The sequence below is a fragment of the Oryctolagus cuniculus genome, chromosome 4, assembly GCF_964237555.1.
Source record: "Oryctolagus cuniculus chromosome 4, mOryCun1.1, whole genome shotgun sequence".
Lineage (NCBI taxonomy): Eukaryota > Metazoa > Chordata > Mammalia > Lagomorpha > Leporidae > Oryctolagus > Oryctolagus cuniculus.
The window spans coordinates 78,897,604-78,925,570 of record NC_091435.1 but is presented as its reverse complement, the minus strand read 5'-3'; the positions used below and the strand labels follow the sequence as shown (position 1 = coordinate 78,925,570).

Below are 27,967 nucleotides of genomic sequence, written 5' to 3'. Positions count from 1 at the left end.
TGTATGTTAGAAATATTTTCAGGACCAAAGATTTTATATGCTTGAAGCATTTAGAATAGTCCCTAGTGCATAGTAAGCATACAACAAATGTTATTTTAAAACAAATAATTTTGAAAGTATCATTTCTTCAATATACAGAAAATTTTAAAAACGGAAAGACAGGGCCAGCACTGTAACACAGCGGATTAAAACCCTGGCCTGCAGTGCCAGCATCCCATATGGGCACCGGTTCAAGTCCCAGCTACTCCACTTCTGATCTGGTTCCCTGCTAATGTGCCTGGGAAAGCAGTTCAATTTTTCTGTTTTGATTATCTAGATTGCTTACAGGTTTTAAATATATAAAATGACATGTTTCCAAAGTGATGGTGACCAAGTCTCTGATGATTTCCTGAGGAGATTCCTAGAAGGAGAATTCCCGGGCCAGAGGGCAGGAACGTGTTCCTCCGCCCAGTGCTGTGTGTGAAGCTCCCCACCGGAGACCTCTGAGTCATGCCTGTGACCTCGTTGTTCTGCTGTCTTGTGACTCGGTGACTTGCTGTCTAAGTGTCCAGCATCCACCTGCTTCTCTGGTCGGCATCACCCTGCTCTCCCCACCCCGTGGTTGCAGTAGTCTCACCCCTCTGGTCCCTCCGCCCTCCCTGCCCCAGGCCATTCTTCGTACCGTCACCAAAGACCACTTTTTTTTTTTTTTTTTTTTTAAGATTTATTTATTTAAAAGAGTTACACAGAGAGAGAAGGAGAGGCAGAGAGAGAGAGAGCTTCCATCCGCTGGTTCACCCCCACAATTGGTCACAATGGCCAGAGCTGCACCATTCCGAAGCCAGGAGCCAGGAGCTTCTTCCAGCACCCTCCCATGAAGGTGCCGGGGCCCAAGGACTTGGACCATCTTCCACTGCTTTCCCAGGCTAAAGCAGAGAGCTGGATCAGATGTGGAACAGCTGGGATTCGAACCGGCGCCCGTGTGGGATGCCAGCACTGCAGGCCGTGGCTTTATCCGCTATGCCTCAGCGCCAGGCCCCCAAAGACCACTTTTTTAAAGAGCAGATTTTTTTCCTTATTTCTGCCTAAAACCCTTCCTTGACCTTCCATTCCTCAGGCTGAAGACCAGAGTTTCTGTTGCAGTGTGGAAGGTGCAGCTCATTCGCTCCCTGAGGTCAGGCCAGATGGATGTTTCTTCAGCTTCCCTATGTCCAGGGGTGTTCTTCTTCCTACTTCAGGGCCTGCGTGTATGTGGGTGCCTGAGTCTAACCGTTCTCCTCTGTTTCCCTTCCCCCAGCTGGTTAATTCCTCTGCTTCTTCAAGATGTTAACCTGACCATGCATAGCCTCCCCACCCCTTTAATCAGGTGTGACTGTCACCTTATCTCAGAACAACTTGTTTTTCTTGGTAACACGTAGTACAGTTATAAACACAGTGAGTTGTGTAAGTAATTACCTGATTAAAATCTCTTCCCCTCCAGAAGGTCATGTGTGTGAGGGCCAGGGCCCTGTGTCATCATGGGCTGAGTATTAATGGACATTCAGATGTTTGTATTGTAAAGAATGAAAGGCTTTTGATACATACGACCCAGCTCTGCAGAAAGGTGGCATGTACAGTTTATCAGAACCTGTGGGGCAGGCATTGTGGCACAGTAGGTCAAGCAGTAGCCTGCGACAGACAGTGCCATCCTCCATGAGCACCAGTTCCGGTTCTTCCTGCTCTGCTTCCAATCCAGCTCCCTGCTACTGTGCCTGGGAAAGCATCAGATGATGGCCCAGTGCTTGGGCCCCTGATAGGTATACCTGTCAGGAGACCCAAATGGAGTTTCAGGCTCCTAGCCTCAGCCTGGCTTGGCCCTGACTGTCAGGGCTGTTTGGGGAGTGAACCAGTGGATGCAAAATTCTCTCTCTCTCTCTCTCTCTCTCTCTCTCTTATTCTGTTTCTCAAATAAATAAATGAATCTTTAAAAAATAGAACATGTGACTGTATGTGTTTTGCCACTCTTTTGCAAAACTGGGGTGTATCTTTTTTTTCCCCAAAGATTTATTTTATTTATTTGGAAGGCAGAGTTAGAAAGAAAAAGAGAGAGAGATCCTCCATCTGCTGGTTCACTCCCCAAATGGCCACAATGTCTGGGGTTGGGCCAGAATGAAGCCAGAAGCCAGGAGCTGCTTCCAGGTCTCGTGAGCTGTGTCTTGAAAAATGCTTACTCGGGGCAGGCATCGGCACAGCAGCTCAGGTGCCACTCGTGATGCCCATCTCTCATGGACTGCCTCCCTGGGTTTGAGTTCCGGCTCTGCTCCCAGTTCTAGCTTCTTGCTAACACACACTCTGGAAGGCAGCAGGTGGAGTTGGGTTCAAGTAGTTGGGTCCCTGCCAGACCATGTGGGAGATCTGGAGTTAATTCCTGGCTCCTGGCTTCAGCCTGTCCCAGTGCTGGCTGTTGTGGGTATTTGGGGAGTGAATCAGTGGATGGACGATCTCTGCTTGTCTAGCTCTCTGCCTTTCAGATAAATAAAAATATAGAAAAGACTTTAAACACAATATTGTATTGTTACTAATATGTTTCCCAGTTTATTTTTCATTTTTGCTTCTCTCTTTTACATTTTTATTTTTTATTTTATTTTTTTATTTAGTAAATATAGATTTCCAAAGTACAGTTTATGGATTACAGTGGCTCCCCCCACCCCATAATTTCCCTCCCACTCGCACCCCTCCCATCTCCCGCTCCCTCTCCCATTCCATTCACATCAAGATTCATTTTCAATTCTCTTTATGTACAGAAGATCGATTTAGTATATATTAAGTAAAAATTTCATCAGTTTTCACCTACACAGAAATACAAAGTGTAAAATACTGTTTCAGTACTAGTTAGAGCATTACTTCACATTGGGCAACACATTAAGAACAGATCCCACATGAGAAGTAAGTACACAGTGACTCCTGTTGTTGACTTAACAATTTGACATTCTTGTTTATGGCGTCAGTAATCTCCCTAGGCTCTAGTCATGAGTTGCCAAGGCTATGGAAGCTTTTTGAGTTCGCCGACTTCGATCTTATTCCGACAGGGTCATAGTCAAAGTGGAAGTTCTCTCCTCCCTTCAGAGAAAGGTACCTCCTTCTTTGATGGCCCGTTCTTTCCACTGGGATCTCACTTGCAGAGATCTTTCATTTGGGTTTTGTTTTTTTTTGTTTGTTTGTTTTGTTTTGTTTTGTTTTTGCCAGAGTGTCTTGGATTTCCATGCCTAAAATACTCTCATGGGCTCTTCAGCCAGATCCAAATGCCTTAAGTGCTGATTCTGAGGCCAGAGTGCTATTTAGGACATCTGCCATTCTATGAGTCTGCTGTGTATCCCGCTTCCCATGATGGATCGTTCTCTCCCTTTTTGATTCTATCAGTTAGTATTAGCAGACACTAATCTTGTTTGTGTGATCCCTTTGACTCTTAGACCTATCAGTATGATCAATTGTGACCTGAAATTGATCACTGGGACTAGTGAGATGGCATTGGTACATGCCACCTTGATGGGATTGTATTGGAATCCCCTGGCACATTTCTAAGTCAAACCAAGTAATGCTTTATTAACATTTTAATTCTCATTTTATTCTTAAATTCCTTCTGTGCCCTGAAAATATATACATTTCTAATATTCTAATGGCTTAATGATTTTCTTTCAAAAATTTTGCTCTATCCATTTTATATATGTTTTGGTATTTGGTATTCACTGAATATTTTTGCAAATAGTTAAGTTGGAAACTTTTATCCCAGTACCATATACTTAATCCTTTTTTGGCCTATTGTCTTTGAAAAACACCTTTATTAAATTACTGTATTCTTATATATTCCAACATCAGTTTCTAGGCCACATATTAAATTTGGGGGCAGATAAGACTATTTAAAAACATTATTTTGGGGCCAGCACTGTGGCGTAGCAGGTAACGCCGCTGCCTGCAGTGCTGGCATCCCATATGGGAGCAAGTTGGAGACATGGTTGCTCTACTTCCAACCCAGCTCTTTGCTATGGCCTGGGAAAGCAGTAGAGGATGGCCCAAGTGCTTGGGCCCCTGCACACGCATGAGAGACCTGGAAGAAGCTCCAGGCTCCTGGCTTTGGATCGGCACAGCTCTGGCTGTTGCAGCCATCTGGGGAGTGAACCAGTGGATGAAAGACCTCTCTCTCTCTGCCTCTCCTTCTCTTTCCATGTAACTTTGACTTTAAAATAAATAAATAAATCTTTAAAACAAAAAAAAAAATGTTGACACTTGTATACATGTTTCAAATATTTGAAAGTACAATTAATTTTCCCTAATTGCTTGCTTGCCTGCCTGTCTACCTTTTCGCCCTCCCCTCGCTTCTTTCCCTTTCTTTCTCTTTTGGCAGAGTAACAGAGAAAGTGAGATACAGAGAGAAAATTTCCTGAAATGCCTGCAATAGCCACGGCTGACCGAGGCTGAAGCCAGGAGCCATGAACTCCATCCGGGTCGTTCACGCAAGTGGCAGGAACCAAGCGCTTGGCCCAGCACCTGCTGCCTCCCAGGTGTATTAGCATAGAGCTGGATCTGCAGCAGAGGTGAGACCCAAACTCAGGCACATTGACTGGAGATGCAGATGTCCCAAGTGGTGGCTTAACCTGTTGTGCCACAATGGCTGTCTCTATTTTTCTTTTTTAATTGGCACATAAAAGTTGTTTGTATTTATTTGATGTAGCATGTATGTTGCAATACATGTACACATTACATAACACTCAAATCAGGCTGAGCATATCTGTCTGCTCAAACATTGGTCATTTTGGGGGGTAGAAATAATCAGAATCCTGTCTTCCAGGTTTTGTGAAATGTGTAGGACATTCTCATCATCTGCGGTCACCCTACTGTGCACTAGAACCCAGAACCTGCTCCTCTGTGGTTTAGTGCACGTTGACCAGCCTTCCAACTCCTTCTTCGCGCCCTTGGTGCCAGCTGCTGATAACCACTGCTCTTCTCTCAATTTCTATTCCTCTTCTTTCTGAAATATTATGGGAATTTTGTCTAGATAAATTTTTTTAATTTCTTTTTTTTTTTTTTTTGACAGGCAGAGTTAGACAGCAAGAGAGAGAGAGAGAGACAGAGAAAGGTCTTCCTTTTTCCATTGGTTCACCTCTCAAATGGCCACCACGGCTGGTGCGCTGCGCCGATCCGATTCCACTGGTTCAGATCCACAGGAGCCAGGTACTTATTCTGGTCTCCCATGGGGTGCAGGGCCCAAGTACTTGGGCCATCCTCCAGTGCACTCCCTGGCCACAGCAGAGAGCTGGCCTGGAAGAGGAGCAACCGGGACAGAATCAGGAGCCCCAACCGGGACTAGAACCCGGGGTGCCTGTCTAGATAAATTTTAGAGTTATAAAGTGTTCATTTTAAAGAAACCCTGTGGGAATTTAAAATGAAAATTCCTTAATTTCTGTATAATTAATTTATTAAAAATTATTGTCTCTGTACAGAGGAACATGTTATCTTCACTTACCAAGTTTATTTGTTTCTCCATAAAAAGATTTTTACTTTTCATAGAGGTCAACATTTCTTAAAACACTGTAAATGTCTGGGACTGGTATCGTGGTGCAGCAGGTTAAGCCACTGCTTGTGATGCCAGCATCTCATATTGGAACACCTAGTTCAAGTCCCAGCTTTTCTGTAGCAGGATTTGTGTACCGAGACAAGACACGAAGGCCTTTTAACAGGAAGTAGTCTTTTATGCTGGCATAAGGCCCAGGTGGAATTTCTTATCCACAAGCCTGAGCCCCAAACAAAGAGAGGTATTCCCTTATATATGATTTTAGCCTCTTCGTCTCCCTTATATGGTTACATGCATAGATGTGATTGGATGTATACAATACTGCACCTGAGAAGGTAGTTACTGATGATGATTTTTCCACATACATACTGAGCCGTCTGCTGGCTGGCAAGGGTTAACATCATTATTCTGTGCTAACAAACAGAACGTGAAATGGGTACATATAAGCAGATAGGGTCTACAGCTGAAGCATTCACAGGCAAGCAGATGACAACTACATTTCATTCCCAGGACAGATGCCTCTCTTTTTCTTCTTTTGATGTTGGGAAGGGCTCTTCCACTACTTTAATCATGTCAGTTAGAAACAGGATTAATTAAAAGACAAAGACCTCTGCCACAGTTCCATTTCCTATCCAGCTCCCTGCTAATGCACTTAGGAAAGCAACAGAAGATGGATCAGGATGGAGTTCCTGGGTCCTGGCTCGTGGCCATTTGGAGAGGAAACCAGTGGATGGAAGATATCTTTGTCTCTCCCTATCACTCTGCCTTTCAAATAAATAAATAAATCTTTTGAAAAACAAATGTGTTTTTGATTGCTATGAAGGAAATATTTCTGTGTGTGTGTGTGTGTGTGTGTGTGTGTGTATGTGTGTGTTTGTCAGGGGGTCAGGGGTGGGGAGATAGAGAGAAGTCTCTCATCTCCAGGTTTACTCTCCAAGTGCCTACAATGGCTGGGTCTGGGCTGGGCCAGGCCAAAGTCAGGAGCTGGGGAACTGGTTCCAGATCTCCTACATGGTTGGCAGGGACCCAGCGAGCATCTTAACCACCAGGACAAATGCCCACCTCTTAAAATATATTTTATTTTATTTCTAATTGGCACATATTGCACATATTTGTTGGGTACAGTGTGACATTTCAACATGAGGAGCTTTAAAAGTTCATGGATAATGCATATTATAAAAAAGCTGCATAGATTTCAAATTGGCTTTGCATGAAAATGTAACTATTTATTTATTTTTGACAGGCAGAGTTAGAGAGAGAGAGAGACAGAGAGAAAGGTCTTCCTTCCGTTGGTTCACCCCCCAAATGGCTGCTATGGCTGGCGCACTGCGCTGATCCGAAGCCAGGAGCCAGGTGCTTCCTCCTGGTCTCCCAGGCGGGTGCAGGGCCCAAGCACTTGGGCCATCCTCCACTGCCTTCCCAGGCCACAGCAGAGAGCTGGACTGGAAGAGGAGCAACCGGGACAGAACCAGCACCCCAACCGGGACTAGAACCCAGGGTGCTGGCGCCACAGGCGGAGGATTAGCCTAGTGAACCGCAGCGCTGGCCGAAAATGTATCTTTTAATCCTGTTTTTCCATAGACTTTGAAGTACTCTTACATGTGTTCGTAATGTGTAATGATCAAATCTGGTGAACTGTTATAGCTGTCACTTCAAACAATTATTATGTCTTTCTATTAGGAACATTTAGAATCCTCTCTACCAGCTGTTTGGGAATACACAATTAATTGTTGTCAACCCCAGTTATTCTGTGCTATAACACAGGAGGACTCCTCCCATCCAGCTGCCTCTCTGAACGTATTCATCATCATCTCTCCAAGACCCCTCCCACTCCCCCACAGCCTTCTCAAGCTCTGGTAACCTCTATTTTATTCTCCACTTCGAGATCAACCTTTCAGATTCCACAGAGTGGGAACCCGTGGTATTTGTCTTCCTGTGCCTGACTTGTCTCATTTAACACAGTGTCCTCCCATTTCACCTGCATTGTTGTGAATTGTGTGTTTATTTTGTACCCAGCCACTTCCTAGTTTAGATACTTTTTGTTGGTTCTTATCCAGTTATCTAGGTAGACAGGCATATGATCTTATAAATAACAATAACTGTGTTTTCTCTTTGTTGAGTCTATTTCTTATTTCCGTTTTCCATTTTAGATTTGGGTTGGAATTTTTCTAGGATGCTTGAAATACTAGTGTTAATAAGTGGCATCTTGGGCCGGCCCTATGGCCAAGTAAAGCTGAGACCTGTGGCTCTGGCACTTACAGTCCAGCTCACTGCTAATGACCTGGGAAAGCAATGGCAGAAGTTCCTGGCTCCTGGCTTCGGATCAGCCCATTTGGAGAGTGAACCAGAAGATAGAAGATATCTCTCTCTGTCTCTCTCTCTAACTCTTCCTTTCAAATAAATAAATAAATCTTTAAAAAAAGTTCCTGGGAGAAGTTTTAAAAAAGAATAATAAGTGGCATTTTTTCCCTTTTTAAAGTGTATTTGAAAGGCAGAGTTTCAGAGAAAGAAGGAGAGAGAGAGAGAGCGAGCTTCCTCCAGGTCTCCCACATGGGTACAGGGGCCCAAGCATTTGGGCCATCTTCCACTGCTTTCCCAGGTACATTAGCAGGGAACTGGATTGGAAGTGGAGCAGCCAGGACTCAAACCAGCACCCATACGGGATGCCGGTGTTGAGGGAGATGGCTTAACCTACTATGGCTTAACACTGACCCTAATAAGTGGCATTCTAAATTATAATATATTCCTTAGTTCATTTTATGAAACAAATGATGAATATTGCATATGTCTTTGAAACCATTTTGAACTAAATTCATTCATCAAGATATGTGCTCAGTGGCAGTGCTGAACCTCAGCTGGTAATTTGACAAGGAATTATGGAAATAAAGCTAAACATCTGAGTTAGGGAAGTGGAATACGCTCAAATGTCCTGTTTAGAGCTCACACCTCATCCATTGTCTCCTGTTTGTAAGATGATGAAAGCCTAACAAAATGGAGAAATGTTTGTTCTCCTGCTGTGCTAAAAGTGTGATAGAATGCCTTTTTCTGAGAGCTGAAGGCAGCTCAATTTGTATATTCTGAACTTAGTTGAGCGTCTTAGCTAACCCTTCCCAGTAGGTGGAAGAATGTTATAGCTGCCTAGGCTGCTTCAAAATTAAATGAAAGAGCAATAATTATGAAATTAGGAAGGAATAATTCCATTGCAAAAAGTAAATTAGGAAAACAACCACACTACCCCGAGAGAAATTGTCATTAAAACAAAATCACAGGAGGACCTCTGGTGCGGTTGCTACCAGGACCGAGTGAAAAGATGCTATTTTGAAATCATTGTGTAAATGCAGAGGGCCTGTCATTTCCACTCATTCCATTCGTTGTAATTTTCCCCTGACAGTAATAGCTCTCATGTGTGATTTTTACCTGCTTAGATTTTTAATGTGCAGAACTTGCCTGTCGCTCCCCCTCTTCGTGGAGGAACGACACAGGACCCTGCGCTGTTCTCTCGTCTGCTCGGCCCTCCCCGGGTTTGCTGCTGGTTCTTCCCGGGTTGGCTACTATCCCTTCCACCTCTGTGGAAGGGCAGCTCCCCCTGGCCACATTCCCCACTTCCGCAGGGGAGCGGCACACCGCCGGCCGGTTCTCTCGGGGGCTGCACGGGTTCCCTTAGATGTTCCCCATAGATGTTCCTGGTGCATGCCGTCTCTCTCCTCCTTTATAGTCCTCCTCCGCCAATCCTAACTCGGCTGCCCACACGCCGAGTACGCTGCTCTCCTCCAACCAGGAGCAAGTCCTACAGTTTATTAGTTGAACTGGAGGCAGCTGTGCGGAAGCTGTTTACTTCTCTCCCAGCGCCATATTGTGGGAGAGCAGATGCATAGAATAAGTCTTAATTCCAGTAACTCAGTCTAGTCCGGTTTGCTCCCCACACTTGCCCTGTGGGAAAATGAAGTCCTTTCACAAGGCCAGGTTCTGGGACTGCCGTGCAGACTTGCCTGTGTAACTGACCTCCCGGGAAAGGCCCACCGAGTCCACCCCAGGGACAGGTGGCTCAGCCAGCAGCATTAGTGTTCTGAGGGTCAACTGGATTGACTCCCACAAAGGAAAAGCATGTGGGATAGGCTGATGTGTTCAGGTGTACCATGGAGTTTGCGGAAGTGATTTATAAATGACTCCTGTTTCCCGGCATCCTGACACTTTCTTGCCACTTGCAGTTTTGTTTGTCAGCGTTAAACTGATGTACTCCCATCCTGTTACAGTAAGTTCCCCATGATGTCAGTAGTATTGAGAGCCAGTATGTATTGATGGGTTGTAGTGTGCCAGGCACTGTTTTAAGTGTGTCACAAAAATTTATCAAGATTTAAGTTCTTCTTGAATATATAGGTTTTTAAGTTTTAGATAAATGTGCCAGAGTAAAGTTCTCCTGCTTCTCAAGCCAGGTGACTTACTGATGAAGTGGGATAATTCACTGACATCCGCCCTGCCCCTGTTATCTCTCTGTCATTCTGTGGTTTTAGGAAAAAGAAGGGACAGGGTAATTGGATAATCCTGAGCCTTTGGGGTGGGCATTTGTTGCTGCTTGGAAGGCGTGCATCCCATCCATCTCAGTGCCTGGGTTGGAGTTCTAGCTCGTCTGTTGATTCCAACAGCCTTGTTAATGTGCACCATCAGGCTCAAGTCCCTGGGCCCCTGCCACCCACATGGGAGACCTAGAGGATGCAGTTCAGGCTCCTGGCTCAGCTTGGCCCAGCCCTGGTTGTTGTGGACATTTAAGGAGTGAATCAGTGGATGGAAAATCAGTCATTCAGTCTCTCTCCCTCTACCCTTCCCCCTCTCCCTCCCTCTGTGTGTGTGTGTGTGTGTATGCCCTTCAAATAAAATGAAAAATATTTTTTTAAAAAAGATAAAAGCTGTTAAAAGAAGAGTTTAAATACCCTTCTTCAACCACCAATTCAGCTAACCTTTAAAGAGGTGCGCATAAATCTGAATGAATGAGAAGAATGAATAATGGTGCCTTAGGTTTACTGAATACCTGCTGTGTAGCAGACACTGTGCCAAGTGGTCTGTATTTTCTCAGAATTCCATGCTGTACCAAGGAAGTCATCAGAAAGATTTCTTAGATATTAGCTTCCCTGTGTTCATTTGAAATATTCTGTTGGCTACGAACAGTAGCAATAATAATAAGAGTTTGCTTGCTGTTTCAGAACAGTTGTTATATTAATCCAAGACTCCAGTCTAGAGTCACTGGAGTCATACCCTTAATAACAGACCACTGTGGACAGACAACAGACCTCTCAATGCCTTTCTGAGCCACCCTCATCTCCAGTGCCTTTGCCTTTTCCTAAATGTCTGTGGCGTAGAATTTCACATTTAATTATATGGTGCCTCACGTTCTCTATTATCCTAGTAAAGGCTTTATGTCTGGCTAAATAGATTCTAAACTCAGGAGTATCATCTATTACTTTTATGTTTCTACCAGCCTGAGCACAATACTAATTATTAATTATTTGCTTAATAAATTATTCTGAAATAAATGAGTTAATGAATAAATGAACAGGCTTTAAATTGTCATTGTCCACTTCAAGATTTAGAAGATTTCAAAAAACAATTTTTGTTGTTCCTTTTTTGTTTGCTTTTAACCTAAAGCAGTGCTTTTCAAACTTTTGATCTCATGATCCCTTTACACTTAAAAATTATTGAGTACTCCAATGAGATTTTGCTGATATGGATTGTATCTTGTGATACTTACCATATTAGAAACAAAATGGGAACTGGCATTATGGCGTGGCAAGTTAAGCCACCACCTGCAATACCTACATTCCACATGTGTGCCAGTTCATGTCTTGGCTACTCTGCTTCTGATTTGGCTCCCTGCTAATGTGCCTAGGAAAGCGGCAGAAGAAGGCCGAAGTGCTTGGGCCCCTGCCACCAACATGGGAGACCCAGATGAAACTCCTGGCTTTGGCCTGGCATAGCCCTGGCTGTTGTAGCCACTTGGAGTGAACCAGCAGGTGGAAGATTTCTCTCTCTCTCTCTCTCTCTCTAACTCTGCTTTTCAAATAAATGAATAAATCTTAAAAAAAAAAAAAAAAAAGGCAAAATGGGGTGGGAGTACTTGTTAAGATACCTGTTGGGCTGTTGGGACACCTGCATCTCATATCAGAGTACCTGGGTTCAAGTCCTAGCTTCATTTCACTTTCCCATCGTGTGCATCATAGTAGACAGCAGTAATCGTTCCAGTAATTGGGTCTCTGCCACCCATGTGTGGGAGACTCTAATTGAGTTCCCAGCTCCTGGCTTCAACCTGGCCCAGTCCCTGCTGTTGCTGGCATTTGAAGTATGAACCAGAGGCTAGGTGATCTCTATCTGTTTCTGTCTCTTCGCCTTTTAAGTAAATAAAATAATTTTAAAAGATGAAAATGAGGTGTTTTAAACACAAGAACCTAAGCACATGTTCCGCCATCTGTCAGAGCAGTGACATCAGCACAGGTCATGTAGCCTCTGGAGAACTGCATGGTGTCCTGGGGTGAGAATGAGAGCAGAAAAGGCACAGTGCCTTTGTATTATTATGAAAATAGTTTGGACCTCACAGGTCCCCTGAAAGGATCTTGGAGAATTGATGATCTAAAGTATTCCACTGGGTTACTAAATTGCGCTGCAATAAATAAGTTGAACCATTATATATTTGAGAAATGTAGAGGGAGAGAGACAAAGCTCCCACCACTGATTCACACCCCAAATACCCACAATGGTGGGGGTGGGGAGTGCCCAAAACCGGGAGCCACAAACAGTTCAGGTGTCCCACATGGGTGGCAGGAACCCGATTGCTTGAGTTATCACCACAGTCTCCCAGGGTTCACATTAGCAGGAAGCTGGAGTCTGGAACCCAAGTCAGAAGCCTAACCCAGGCACTGTGATATGAAATCTGGGACATGGGTATCCTAACCAGAGTTCTAACCAGATACCTGCCCCATACATTGTGTTGTCTTGCATTTATGTTTAATCTTGACTACTGTAAGTATTGTAAATAGTTCTAATTATATAGCATGTACAAAATAAAATTTTATTTCTTGTTAAATATTAGTTAACTCTCTTGATTGAAATTAATCTTCTTTTAAAAAACAGCAATACTTAGAAACCATGTTCACAGCATGTTGAAAGTTGCCTTCTCTTGCATTGCAGCTCCGCAGTTTGAAACTACATGTAGTTACGTAGATGCCACACTCGAAGAGTTCCTGACTTGGAACTGTGAACAGTCTAGTCTTTCTGGACCGTTTGCAGACTACGATCACTCCAAATTCTGGGCTTATGCTGACTATAAGTATTTTGTCAATCTATTTGAAGATAAGACGGATGTTTTCCAGGTAAGTCCGTATATAGTCCTCTTAATCTCGGTGAGAATTTGTTCTTGAGAAAAGTTCACAAGCGAGAGTCTCCCCGGTCCCTTCTCCCCTCACTGCCTTTGGCTTATGTAAGTAGTTGCTTACGTAAGTAGTCTGGGCTGTTTTTCCCTCTGAAGCCAAGTTAGCGTCTGTGGCTCACCCAGTTGGCAACCCTTGCTCATTTCCTGGCCCCAGACTTCCCACACACCCTTCCTTTGCTCTTGACCAGTGCCTGGGCCGGTTTAGAGTGTAGTAGAAGCATAGCTAGTGGAGTGACGTCATTTCCTCCCGCCCTACATAGGGGCTCTCGTTCTGTGGGTGAGGCAGGTAGAGGTGCAGAGGTGCTCACAGGAGGAAGCTGTCCCTGAGGTTCCCAGGGCCAGCCTTGTCATCTCTGTAGCTCTGGGGGCGTGGTGCAGCCATGGGCTTGTGGGACAGAGAATGCTGGGCTCCAGGCTCGCGGAGGTAGAAGCCCCATAGCTGCGTGCAGCGACTTGCAGAGGGAAGAATGTGGAAGTTCTCTGCCTCGTGTTCACGTAACTGACAACAGTTTGCAGACTGCCAGATCCTCTTTTAAGTGTTTCGCTTCGTTTTGTTTGTAACCTCAAACTGACAAAGTGGGGTGTTTTTGCAAGCTCCTTGCTGTGGGTTCCACAAAGGGGAAGGAGGGTGCTTGGGGGACTTTGCCTCCAGTCAGGCCAAGGCCCCAGAGCCCTTTGTCTTGCCCTGTCCTGTCCTGGAGTGGTTTCGCCATGCTGCCTGCTGCCACAGGGGTCCCAGAGGAGTTCTCCCTTCAGCCTGCCTTCTTCTTTTGTACTTTGAGTCAAAGTGTAGATGGCAGTGTTCACGTAGCAATCATAACTACCACTGTTTTGTAGCTTCCCTTTATTACATATTTTGGTAAATGTTTGCTCAGATTTTACTATTTATTAAAATGTTGGTTGAGGGTGTCTTTTTATTCTCACAGCCATGAAAGAAATGTGTTGGCTTTGCAAGCATTAGGAAATGCCTCTAATTCCAAACTCCATACCAAATGCATTATTTTCTCCCTTTTTTGCTTGGGTTTTGGAGGCGGTTTTTCCTGCCACCCTTAGTTGTGATCTCAGTCTTTACCCCTGCTGCTTGGAGAGCTCAGAGTTCACTCCTAGAGGATTTGCTATGTTTCTCGTACTCCCACCGTGATGGAGATTAGTTAGTACATTTTTGCTCCCTATTTCAGGCAAAACATTGCTTGATAGTAATATATTGATCTGTATCTCTATATTAATGTATATGTGCACCACTTGAGATATATATATATAGGTATATACACACACACAAACACATACATTCATATAAGTACTTGTTCCTAGCACTTTTGTAATGCTTATATTTACAGACTGTAGAGTAACACTGTGACTTAATGATTACCCTCTTAAGAAAAGCGAGGCACAAAGAAGTTACGTAAGCGTTTTCTAAGATGATACAACCGAGCCGCGGGCGGCGTAATGCAGGTGGCCTGCCGACAGAGCTTCCAGTACTGCCGTGCCGGCAGCGTCACGTGCAGACCCGCGGGCGCTCTGCAGATAGGACTAAAGACCGCCATCTCTGCTGTGTCCAGGTTCCTTCTGCCTTGCATAGATCTCTCACCTGACCCCGTCGTTGATCTGTCCCATCCGGGCATGGCAGCACTAGGCAAGACATATGACCTGTCCAGCAAGAGCGCTTGTAAATAAAGGCAGCCTTTTGGTAGTGTGCTGGAATTCTAATGGAGCCCTCGGAAAATCTCGTGTTTTCAGCTGGGTGAGTTTTCTGTCGGCTCACGCTAGCAGTTAGTCCTGCTGTGAGCAGCCAAGGCCGCTCATGCTGCATCATCTTCCATCCAGGGTTTTTCTGAGCATCCAGTCTTCTTACATCACAAGAGCTAAGCTGTTGTTTTCCTCTTACCATTATAATTCCTGTAGTCATCAAATCTTACTAATTACTGTTGCAAACTTTTTTTTTTTAAGATTTATTTATTTATTTGAAAGGCAGAGTTACAGAGAGGAAGAGACAGAAAGAGAGCGAGAGCGAGAGAGAGACCTTCCATCTGCTGGTTCACTCCCCAAATGGCTGCAACGGCTAGGGCTGGGCCAGTCCAGGAGCCAGGAGCTTCTTTGGGTCTCCCGTGTGGGTTCAGGGCCCCAAGCACTTGGGCCATCTTCTGCTGCTTTACCAAGCATGTTAGCAGGGGAGTTGGACTGGAAACAGAACAGCTAGGACGTGAACCGATGTCCATCCGGGACGCCAGCGTCACAGGTGGCAGCTTTACTCATTATCCCACAGCACCAGCCCCTGTTGCAAGCTTAGTACCTCTGCCTTAAAATGGCGGGGTAGTTAAACATTAAAGATGCTCCGTTTCCAAAATATCTATTAAAAATAATCTTATTTAACATAAATAACATTTTTTAAGAAATAAGCGTCTTTGAGGAGTGGATTGTTTGACATTTTGGCAAGGCTGACTGTCGAAGACAGCTGAGCTCTCATCTCTGCTTCTCCATTCAAGCTGTTGCAATTTGTTGGTTTGTTTGAAGAATAGGAAGAAAATCTTGCCTCACAGATGTGTGCAGCTGGAAAATGAAGAAGTGTTTTAACAGTCTTCATACAATCGTGGATTTTTTTCTCTTACACTGCAGCAGTCTTAACAGGCATAGTTCCGTTTTGCTTTTTGTTTTTAAAAGAATAAAATTTTTATTTACTTTGAGTTTCTCTTATGATTTAAGATAATAACTAAGCTGACTTTTTAATTTTTTTAAGATTTCTTTTATTTATTTCAAAGAGTGACAGAGAGACAGAGAAAGAGAGAGAGAGAGAGAGATCCTCCATCTGCTGGTTCCCTCCCAAATGGCCACAACAGCCGGGGTTGGGCCAGGCGGAAGCCAGGAGTCAGGAGCTTCATCTGTGTCTCTCACGTGGGTGTCAGGGACCCAAGCACATGGCCATCATTGCCACTTCTGTGGCATTAGCAGGGAGCTGGATTGGAAGCAGAATAGACGAGACTGAAATCAGAACACTGATATGGGATGCAGGCATTGCAAACAGTGCGTTATCTGCTGTGTCGTAACACCAGCCCTCAGATGCACGTATTTCAACATAAGAGTTTCCAAGCTCATTTTTATTCTTTTGAAAGCATTTTCTCATTTCCCTTGTGACTTATTCTTTAACTTACTGAGTATTTAGAAGAGCAATGTTTAATTTCCAAAAACTTGAGTATTTTCCAGCTATCTTTATTCTATTGGTTTCTGATTTAATTCCATTGTGGTCAGATCTTATGTAATTTCAGTGCTTTTAAATTCATTGAAATTCATTTTATGGGCCAGAATGTAGACAGCCTTGATAAATGTCCTACGTACACTGGATAATAATGTGTATTCTCTTGTTGGGTGGAGTGTGTAAGTATCAGCTGAGTCAGTTGATTGTTGTATCTCCTGTGTCCGTAACTGATTTTCTGTGTGTTTTCTCTCTGCAGTATTTAGAGAGAGGTACTGAAGTCCCCCAATAATAATTGTGTATTTGTCTTTTTCTCAATTTAGGTTGGTCCATTTCCTTTTTCTTTCTTTCTTTTTTTTTAAGATTATTTATTTATTAAAAGGCAGAGTGACAGAAAAAGAGGGAGAGACAGAGAGAGAGAGATCTTTCATCCACTGATTCTCTCCACAAATGGCCACTACAGCCAGGTCTGGGCCAGGCTGAAACCAGGCGACAGGAACTCCAGCCAGATATCCCACATGGGTAACAGGGCCCAAGCACTTGGACCATCCTCTGCTGCTTTCCTAGGTGGGTTAGCAGGACACTGGACCAGAAGCAGAGTAGCCAGGACTTGAAGCTGCACTCTGATATGGGATGCTGGGGTGGCAAACGGCGGCTTAATCCACTGTGCCACGACTCTGGCCCTCTGCATTTTGAAACTTAATATTAGGTTCATACACGTTTAGGGTTATTGTGTCCTCTTGAAAAATTGACTTTTTATCATGATGAAATGACTGTGGGGCAAGTATTTGCCATGGGGTCTTCCTGTTTTGATGTTTACTTTGAGATCTACTTGGTTTAGTTTGTTGTAGATTAGTTAGTATGAGAAAGGAATAGTTACTCTATGATTCCATTGCTTTAAAATTCTGGAACTTGGAAACTAATTTGTTGTGGCAGAAAGCAGAGCAGTTGTCAGAATGAGGGTGTAGGGAGAAATGGTTTGTGAAGGAACATTGGGAAACTTGCACGTGATGGAGTTGTTGGTCATATGTGTGGTAGCAATAGTTCCTTGGATATATGCGTAAGTCAATATTCGTCAGCTGCACACCTTAAATTTTGCTGTTTATCGTACATCAGTTATACTCAGTAAAGCTGTTAAAGAGCAAAAGAATAGCAGCAGGCATTTGGCATGGTGATTAAGATGTGCTTGGAGTAGGGGCTGACACTGTGGTAATGGGTTAAGGGTGAAGCCACCATCTGCAATGCTGGCATCCCGTATGGGTACTGGTTTGAGTCTCTGCTGCTCCGCCTCCAATCCAGTTCCCTGCTAATGTGCCCGGGAAAGCAGCGGAGGATGGCCCAAGTCCTTGGACCCCTGCACCCATGTAGGAAACCTGGATGAAGGTCCTGGCTCCTGGCTTTAGTCTGGCCCAGCCCTGACCATTGCGACCATTTGGGGAGTGAACCAGTGCATGGAAGACTTCTCTCTTCTCTCTCTGACTCTGCCTCTCCCTTTCTGTAACACCTCTCTCTTTGTAACTCTGCTTTACAAATAAATAAATAATTTTTTTTTAAGAAAAAAGAATGTAGGTGTTTATCTGGCCCAATCAGTGGGTAGAGTTAATTACCTCATTTCTGATTATGTACCTAAGGTAATTTCCTCAAAAAAATAAGAGACTCAAGTACTTGCTATTGTTTAATGTCCTTTTAAGGGACTTTTTGAAATTTAAATTGAAGTAGTTATCCATTATAAGTTTTTATAGTAATTATAGTTAATTATATTGCTTTCAAGTACCACATTTATTGTTTCTGACCAATATTGGGTTTTTCTCCTACTCTTTTTGGAGTTTCCAGCCTTATCAGCGTATCAGATGTTGTCAGTAAGTATATGATGATTTAAATAGATGTAGTATAGAGTAGTTCTCAACTTTCTTTATGATCCTGAAATGCAATTTCTAGATGATATAATTATCTCCACATGTAATTTTTTAAAAACATTAAAATGCCTTACCTGTAATGTAAAGGAGAATTTTAAAGGCAGTAACTTAAAATAAAATCACATATATTTTAATGTGTAAGTGTATCATTTGGTACACGATTAAGCTGACCTCTAAAAACTAATGTATCAAGTCCAGTACTGTGATGTAGCCTGTGACTATGATACCCCATATGGGCAACAGTTCATGTCCCGGCTGCTGCACTTCTGATCCAGCTCTCTGTTAATGGCCTGGGAAAGTGGCGGGGGATGGCCCAGGTTCTTGGACCCCTGCCACCCACATGAAAGACCCTAAGGAAGCTCCTGGCCCCTGGCTTCAGCCTGCCGTTGTGACCACCTGGGCAGCGAGCTAGCAGTTGGAAGATATCTCTCTTCCTCTCTCTGTAATTCTATCTTTCAAATAATTAGGTAAATCTTTGTTTAAAAAAATGTAAAAACTAGTACATCATCTTTTTTTTTTTTTTTTTTTTTTTTGACAGGCAGAGTGGACAGTGTGAGAGAGAGAGACAGAGAGAAAGGTCTTCCTTTGCCGTTGGTTCACCCTCCAATGGCCGCCGCGGCCGATGCGCTGCGGCTGGCGCACCGCACTGATCCGATGGCAGGAGCCAGGAGCCAGGTGCTTTTCCTGGTCTCCCATGGGGTGCAGGGCCCAAGCACCTGGGCCATCCTCCACTGCACTCCCGGGCCACAGCAGAGAGCTGGCCTGGAAGAGGGGCAACCGGGACAGAATCCGGCGCCCCGACCGGGACTAGAACCCGGTGTGCCGGCACCGCAAGGCGGAGGATTAGCCTAGTGAGCCGCGGCGCCAGCCCATCATCCTTTTTTTTTTTTAAGATTTATTTATTTATTTATTTATTTTAAAGTCAGAGTTATAGAGAGAGGAGAGGCAGAGAGAGAGAAAGAGAGAGAGGTCTTCCATCCGATGGTTCACTCCCCAATTGGCCACAACAGCCAAAGCTGTGCCAGTCTGAAGCCAGGAGCTTACTCCGGGTCTCCCACATGAGTGCAAGGGCCCAAGGACTTGGGCCATCCTCTGCTGCATTCCGAGGCCATAGCAGAGAGCTGGATCGGAAAAGAAGCAGCACCCATATGGGATGCCAGTGCTTCAGGCCAGGATGTTAACCCACTGCACCACAGCACCGGCCCCTACATCATCCTTTTTAATTGATGCCACTTTCAGATGAGTCCAGAAACCAGGGCCATCCTGGTACACACTATAGTCAGGGTGTCCTGATGCTGCAAAAAGAAAATTCAGGGGGCCAGTGTTAAGCCATCGGCTGTGACACTGGCATACCATATCACAGTGTAAGTTTTGAGTCCTGGCTGCTCCACTTCCGATCCAGCTCTCTGCTAATGTGCCTGGAAAGGCAGTGGAAGATGGCCCAAGTCCTTGGGCCCCTGCCACCTATGTGGGAGACCCGGATGGACCGGATGGAGTTCCAGGCTCCTGGTTGGTTGTTTTTTTGTTTTTTGTTGTTGTTGTTGTTGTTGTTTGACAGGCAGAGTGGACAGTGAGAGAGAGAGACAAAGAGAAAAGTCTTCCTTTGCCATTGGTTCACCCTCCAATGGCTGCTGCGGCCGGCACGCTGTGCTGATCCAATGGCGGGAGCCAGGTACTTATCCTGGTCTCCCATGGGGTGCAGGGCCCAAGCATTTGGGCCATCCTCCACTGCACTCCCTGGCCACAGCAGAGAGCTGGGCTGGAAGAGGGGCAACTGGGACAGAATCCGGCGCCCCGACCAGGGCTAGAACCCAGGTTGCCGGCGCCGCAAGGTGGAGGATTAGCCTATTGAGCCACGGCGCCAGCCAGGCTCCTGGTTTTGACCTGGCCCAGTCCTGGCAGTTGTAACCACTTACGGAGTAAACCAGTAGATAGAAGATTAATCTGTCTTTCTGTATCTCTCATTCTGCCTTTCAAATAAATAAAAATAAATCTTTTAAAATTTTTTTGTGAAAAGGAAAATTCATGATTAAAAAAAATAAAGCAACACTTTCTTTTTCTTTTCCAGCTGAGAAGTGTTTTAATCCCATGGATTTGGTTTTATGATTGACCTGGTTAGTGCTGCAAGTGGCACTAAAGATCTGTAAATACAGACTTTTCCCAGTAGCTGACTTGGGCAGGATCTGTCTACAGAACCAGGTGTGAGGAAGGTTCCAGTGCAGAGCCTTGTGCTGCCTCTGTTCTCAGGTGTGCTACACTCAACAAGATCATGGTTGTGGGGAGTATAGCAAAAGTCAGCTTTGGACATGCACTGCAAAAGATGGGTTTTGATACCTGCACCTGGAGATTCTGACTTACTAGGTGCGAGCTAAAGTTCTGGCATTGATAATTTTAAATTAAAAAAATAATAATAATTTGACAGGCAGAGGGAAAGAGCTCCTGTCTGCTAGCAGTTCACTCTCCAGATGCCCTCAATGTTCAGGGCTGGGCCCAAGGCCTGAGCTGGGAGTCAGGAACTCAGCCCAGGTCACCCACGTGGGTTGCAGGAACTCAGTCAGTTGAGCCATCATTGATGCCTCCCAGGATCTGCATTAGTGGAAAGTTGAATTAGGAGCTAGAGACGGGAATCAAACCCAGGCACTCTGATATGGGGTGACAGTATCTTAACTGGTGTCTTGTGTGTGTGTGTGTGTGTGTGTGTGTGTGTTTAAGATTGATTCATTTAAATGGCAGAGGGGGAGATATAGAGAGGTTTTTTTTTTTTAAGATTTTATTTTATTTATATGAGAGGTAGAGTTAGAGAGAGAGGGGGAGAGAGAGAGAGGTCTTCCATTTAGTGGTTCACTCCTCAAATGACCTCAATGGCTGGAGCTGGGCTGATCCAAAGCCAGGAGCTAAGAGCTTCCTCTGGGTCTCCCACACAGGTGCAGGGGCCCAAGCACTTGAGCTATCTTCTACTGCTTTCCCAGCCATAGCATAGAGCTGGATTGGAAGAGGAGCAGCCAGGACACAAACCGACACCCATACAGGATGCTGGTGCCACAGGCGGAGGCTTAGCCCACTATGCCACAGAACCAGCCCCTGAGAGGTTTCTTCCATCCAGTGGTTCATTCCCTAAATGGCTGCAATGACTGGGGCTGGGCCAAGCCAAAGCTAAGAGCCAGAAACTCCATCTAGGTCTCCCATGTGGGTTGCAGGGGCCCAACCACTTATCTTCCACTGCTTTCCAATGCACATTAGCAGGGAAGTGAATCAAAAGTGGTGCATCTTGGACATGAACCAGCACCTGGATGGGATATTGGCAATGCAGGTGGTAGCTCAACCCACTGATCCACAACACCAGCCCCTTAACTAGCATTTTCCCAGCTATGCCAAACACCTGCCCTATGGAATTGGTAATTTTAAATAACTCCCTAATCCACAAGAAGGCATTTTTAATGTCATTGTAGTACAAAAAGTTAATGAGTTGCTTTACGCCCACAAACAGCTGCACTGCTCACAGGGAATATGGCCTTCTGACTTCTGCAGATGCCAGATCCAGAGATTTTAAAATAGCACTCACTATTCCCACAGTGCCTGAAACACCCTTCCCGTGATGTCTGCATAATCTTGTCTGGTGTTTGTTGTCTGTCTCCAGCCTTGAAAGTGTAAGCTCCATCTGGGTGGGCATTTTTTGTCTGTTTAGTTCATTGACTCATGCCAAGCTTCTAGTACAGTTGCCGGCGTGTTGTAAGTAGCTGGTAAATATTTTGTGAATGACTATTAGTGAGCTTATTTGACTGTTATTGGTCCAAAAGATTTCTTGAACCGCTTTGGAAACGTTACTGCCTCCATCTGTAGAATTTTCTATAAGAGAAAATTCCAAGTCCTAAGAAACAGATGTGCAAGTGGGAATGTCCAGCACTGCCGCACAGCAGAGTTGGTTGGTTCTTGATGGACTGACTCTTTCAAAACAGGAGGTGATGTGGTCTGACTTTGGGTTTCCTGGAAGAAATGGACAGGAAAGCACCTTGTGGATTGGCTCACTGGGAGCCCACACACCCTGCCATCTGGACTCCTATGGTTGCAACTTAGTATTCCAGGTACAAGGAAGGTAACTTGAGTGCATGGGTGGAGGAGGTGTGAGGGGAGAACCGGAAGAGAAATGAGTGCTGGGTGGGTGGCAGGACCCGCAGCCTTGCTCCACTGCTCCTGGCCGCCTGCCTCCTCACCAGGGCAGACTCTTAACTGCTGGTTCTGTTGTGACATGAGGGCAGCAGTTGAAATGGTTTCCATGCATGAATCTCAGCCATGATCAAAGTCATCTTCAGAAAGCTGATCCCACAATACTGGGATTCCAGCCCCAGTTCAACAAAAGAGCTCTTTGCTTAGCTATTTTTATATCAAAACACAGATTTGTGTGCTGGCCACTGCCTGCAACACCAGTATCCAATGTGAGCCCCAGTTTGTGTCCCGGCTGCTCCACCTCTGATCCAGCAGAAGATGGCCTGAGTGCATGGGCCCCTGCTATCCACATCAGAGACCCAGATGGAGTTCTTGGCTTCTGGTTTTGGCCTGGCTCAGCTCTGGCTGTTGTAGCCTTTGGGTAGTGAATCAGTAGATGGAAGATATCTCTCTCTCGCTCTTGCTGTCTGTAGCTCTGACTTTTATGTAAGTAAATAAATAAATCTTAAAACATACACACATGTAGTTTTTGGACTTCTATTTAAAAGCAGGATCACCTGTCCTGAAATATAAAGAACAGAATAGCTTGTTAGAAGGAGGAGGCTCTGTGGTCACTCCAAAGCCCCAGAAAAAATCCTGGACCGGGTGTTATTTGTCATGTCTTTCAGCTCTGAATTTTAGTTTGCGCCTACCTATGGGCAAAGTACAGTTAGTTGTTACCTTTGGGCAGTGTTTTTCTCCCCTGTCTGTGGATCCTAAGAGAGAGAAGAGCTAGCTCGGGCCACACCTCCACTATTGCCTGGGTGCTGGAGTTAGGTGGGAGCTGAAGCGTCCGTGCCAGCTGGAGGATGCACTGAGATGTCGCAGGCACAGCCTTGTTGTGCCCTCATCGATGATGCCACAGTGTGCTGTCCTGGCCACTGGGGACATTTACAGGGCAGCACAGGAGGGAAAACAGAGATGGCCGCGTGCAGGTCCCCGAAGCCGTTACCCGCCAAAAGGACCGCGAGTGTTCCCAGAGCCACTGGCGCTGTGCAGTGAGTGCGTTTCCGGGTGCCGTGCTCTGCAGGCTGTGCAGTCCGGTAAGGCAGGCACCTGTGTGACTCAGCAGGGCTCTGTTAAAGGGCCGTGAGCGGCTCAGACACATCGCTGCAGGCCTCGAGGCACGCGTGCGTGGTCTCTGCCCTGTGGACCTCATAGTCTGAAAGCTGAAACTTGGTCAGAGAGGGCGTAGTTTTAAGTAGCCACTTTCTCCATGTGTTCCAAGTTGGGAAAAAGCCAAAGAAATTTGAGTTGGCAAAAAAAAAAAAAAAAAAAAAAATGGCCAGAAAAACCCAGCTTCTTTCGCTGATAAAAAGTTGACGTAGCTCTATTTGAGCGCTGTTTCCTGTTTTCTGGCCCGCATGGCTCTGTGTAGTGGAATCACTGCAGTGAATACACAGTGCGCGTGCTTCGGTGTTGCAGGAGGTGGAGAGTGAACGTCCCTGAGACTTCACAGCCCGGGCGCAGGCGGGCGCCGCCATCGCCCTGCCCCGAGCCTCTGGAGAAGACAGCGCGTTCCTGTTGTGACCACTGGGGAGGATCTCCTAGGGCAGCTGCCGTTTGCAGTGGGCTCTGACAGACGGCTCAGTGTTCAGGAGACACAAATGGAGGCTGTGGAGAGGCCCTGGGAAGTGTGGGGGTACACAGGGGAGCCTGCAAGTGTAGGTTGTACACTGAGGACCAAGGGGACTCACAGGCAAACACTGCTTTTCTTTTCTTTTCTTTTTTTTTTTTAAGATTTATTTGTTTGAAAGAGTTACAGAGAGACAGAGATAAAGAGAGAGAAAGATCTTCCATCCACTTCCCAAAATGGCCGCAGTGGGCCTATCGAAAGCCATGGGTTAGGAGATAGGAGATTCTTCCAGGTCTTCCCTGCTGGTGCAGGGGCCCAAGCACTTGGGCCATCTTCTGCTTTCCCAGGCCATAGCAGAGAGCTGGATCAGAAGTGGAGCAGCTGGGAGTTGAACCAGTGCCCATATGGGATGCCGGCACTGCAGGTGGCAGCTTTACCCGCTACCCCAAAGTGCAGGCCCCAAATACTGCTTCTTGTCTGTGCTATCAGCTTGTGTCACCAGGAGAGGGTTTTGAGCAGGGGATGAGGTGGCAATCGACACCTGATCTGACAGAAGGACACGTAGCACAGCAGCCAGAGCAGGTGTCGTTACGGCCCTTCCCCTGGAAGCAGTGCTGCAGGTGCAGGTGGGGGCAGGGTCTGGAGAAGCCAGCAAGTCTGCAGCGTGGCTCTGGGCTGCCACTGACCACCAGCCCCATGAGTGACATGCCACTGAGTCTCCCTGCCACCACTTGGAAAATGAAGTTGGACTGGTGACCTCTTCAGAGTCCCTCTAGCTCTACAATTCCGAACATACCGAACGCCGAAACTGCTTCCAGACGGTCCAAGATGCGGGAGGATGGAGCTCTGAGATGAGGCTAATGAGTTGTGAGCTTGCGTGGTTTCTAAGGTGACACTATGTAAATCAAGAGGCTGCCTTTCAGTGCCAGAATGAAGTTTTGAAAAGTAAAGCATATCACTATTCCTTCCAGATCTTCAAATTTCCAAAGCAAAAATGGGGCTTGAATGTCTGTTTCTTAGTTTGAAAACAACAGACACTACTCCTCAGTTCAGAAAGGACTGGGTATTTCCAGTGACTGCAAGGGGTCACCAGAGGGCTTTGGGGCTTTTTTTTTTCCTTAGAACAAGGGGAGTTTTTTGTTTTCTCTCTTTTTTTTTTTCTTTCTAGTTTCATTTATTTGAAAGGCAGAGCAACAGAGAGAAGAAGAGGGAGATGAGAGAAAAAGAGAGAGATCTTCTGTCTACTGGTTCACTTCCCAAATGCCTGGAAGAGCCAGGGCTGGGCCAGGCTCTGGCCAGGAACCTGAAACCCCATGCAGGTTTCCCACATGGTGACAGTGTCATCACCTGCTGCCTCCCAGGGTGCATCAGCAGGAAGCTGGAATGGTAGCCAAGCAGGGACTTGAACCCAGGCACTCAGATATGGGATGTTAGCATACCACGTGACGCCAAACACCCGCCCATCTACAAACTTTCATCTGTCCACATCTCTTCTCTTTGCCTCAGACGTTCTTCATTATGGACATAAAGCATGATAATGTCTAATGTTTTATGAGTTAAGATTTATTACCCCCATTTAAAAAAAAGTTAAGTGATTGGATTTTCGCATTTTAAAAATCCCTGTAACTGAGGCCAGTGCTGTGGCGTAGCAGGTAAAACCGCCGCCTACAGTGCCAGCATCCCAAATGGGCACCGGTTCAAGACCTGGCTGCTCTACTTCCAATCCAGCTCTCTGCTATGGCCTGGGAGATGGCCCAAGTCCATGGGCTCCTGCACCCGCGTGGGAGACCCAGAAGAGGCTCCTGGCTTCAGATTGGCACAGCTCCAGCCACTGCAGCACCTGGGGAGTGAACCAGTGGACGGAAGACCTCTCTCTCACCCTCTCTGCCTCTTCTCTGTAACTCTGCATTTCAAATAAATAAATAAATCTTTAAAAAAAATTCCTATATCACTTTTAGTTACATGGCATTATTCATGCTTTTCTTTTAAAAATTGTATGCATTAACTGTTGAAATCTTTACTTAGTATAGAGTTGATCTTCTATATTTAAAGATAATTAAAAATGAATCTTAATGAAGAATGGAATGGGAGTAGGAGGTGGGATGGTTTGGGGGTGAGAGGGCTGGTATGGGGGAAGAACTGCTATAATCCAAAAGTTGTACTTATGAAATTTATATTTATTAAATAAAAGTTTTCAAAAAATGGTATGCATTTGAAAGGCAGAGATGGATCGATCTTCCATCCACTGGTTCACTCCCCAAATGTCTGCAACAGCCAGGGCTAGGCAATGTTGAAGAAGCCAGGAACCTGGAACTTCACCTGGGTCTCCCCTGTGGGTGGCAGGGACCCAGGCACTTGAGCCATCATCTGCTGCCTCCTAGGATGCATTAGTAGGGAACTGGATCAGAAGTGGAATAGCTGGGACCGGAACCAGGCTTTCCAATATGTGATACGAGCATCCCAAGTGATGACCTAAGCACCGTGCCGCAACAGCAGCTCTGTTAGTCGTTTCTGCTGTGTAATGGATTAACAACAAATAATTAACTTACGGAGTTTACCACCCAGCCGAGAAGTCTGGAAACTCTGATATGGAAGCATGGGGTTTGCTCAGGCTGACATGAGTGTGAATATTTCAAAGGGGAGGGTTTCTCTGAGCAGGTCTGTAAGCTGGGATGGAAAAGGTTTCTGAGGAGGCAGGCTGGTTTGTGACGAGAAAGAGCCGTCTTCCAGACTAGATCCTGTCCGAGCAGAGAGAGCAGCTGCCTCCGGGTGGTGAGGTACCCAGGTGTCCACAGAGGGGAATCCAGAACCGAGTGAGGAACAGGCCAGGTGCCTGCATTCCTTTGGCATTGATTTAAATGAGTAAAAACAACCACTTAACGGCTGCCTTCTTAACATACTTGTTCAGGGTACTGACTTCTATCTTATTTTTTTTCAACTAGGAAAATATGGCACCTCTTCCCTCCTGAAGATACTCCTTTCCTTTATCCAACACGAATCCCTTATGAGGAATCCAGCGTGTTCAGCAAAGTCAATGTTGTCAACCCTGATTTAAAGCGTTTCCCGCAGTTCCAGAAAGCTCAAAGACATGTGGTTACGCTGAGCCCAGGACAGGTAACGGCGCTTTAAAACAGGTTGCCCACCAGTGGACACCACAGCTGTAACTTGCTCACATTCTTTGTTGTGTACCCCCAACCACCCCTCTAACTCAGAACGGTTTCCTTCCCCAGCTGTAGCTTCAGACACACACCCCTCCCCTCGCAGGTTCTGGAAAGGAGATGGGAAGAGGCAGCACAGCTCCTCCTACTGGTGAAGAGAATGGGTTTAGAGGAACAATGAGCACATAAGCCCTTTGCATTCAGATTAAGAGAACGTGCCCAGACAGGGTAACAGAGCACCGCTGGAATCCTGATCCACAGTTACTGTCTGTTCAACTACGATAGAACCAAAACCACGTGGTTACATGCAGGTTGAATGCGTCCAGGTAGTGGCCGACACGGCCGACACAACCGAAGGAATCAAGGGCGGTCGCTTTTAAGCAAGGATGGACATTGCTGTCATAAAGGACCATTTCCAATACACTTTCCAGGGTGCTGTGCTTCACGCGCTGCCAGGTGGAGACAGTTTGTTTTATAACATTGGTCCTTGCTGTCCGACACTTTATTAATAATTTGAAAGATTTTCTTAGTCTCTTAAGGAGCCTGGATTCCCTGCGACTCCTCTGCCCGTCTTCCTTCCACTGCCTCCTCCTCACAGACTGCCTGCTTGCGTCCTGCTCAGGACCCACAATCTGACCTGCTCAGCTCAGACGATCTGACCTGACTGGATTGCCTCAGCCCCCAAGTAGTCACTCCCGATGCATCCCCAGGCTCCAAGCACCATGAATCTGTTTTCTCTCTAGATTTGTCCATTCTGCACATTTCACTTAAAATATGTGGCCTTTTTTGTCTGACTTCTACATAGCACAGTACTTTCATGGGTCATTCATATTGTAGCATATTATCAGTACTTCATTTCTTTGTGTGGCCGAAGAATGTTCCATTGGATGGAACTGTGAGACATTTGTTTATCCATTCCTTAGCTGGTGGACGTTTGGGTTGTTTCTACTTTTTGGCTGTCATGAATAATGCTGCTGTGAACA

At 45.6% G+C, this 27,967-nt stretch overlaps 1 protein-coding gene across 2 annotated transcripts in view; it reads left to right on the top strand.

Moving 5' to 3' along the window:
* The window catches only part of HSPBAP1 (HSPB1 associated protein 1), a 55,701-nt gene that overhangs the window by 20,856 nt on the left and 6,878 nt on the right, over positions 1-27,967 (top strand). For both annotated transcript variants that reach the window (XM_002716812.5, XM_008266837.4), the window contains 3 exons: positions 12,704-12,885; positions 22,004-22,140; positions 26,769-26,940. In XM_002716812.5, coding sequence (XP_002716858.2) covers positions 12,704-12,885; positions 22,004-22,140; positions 26,769-26,940 — 491 coding nt within the window. The remainder of the gene's footprint in view (positions 1-12,703; positions 12,886-22,003; positions 22,141-26,768; positions 26,941-27,967) is intronic.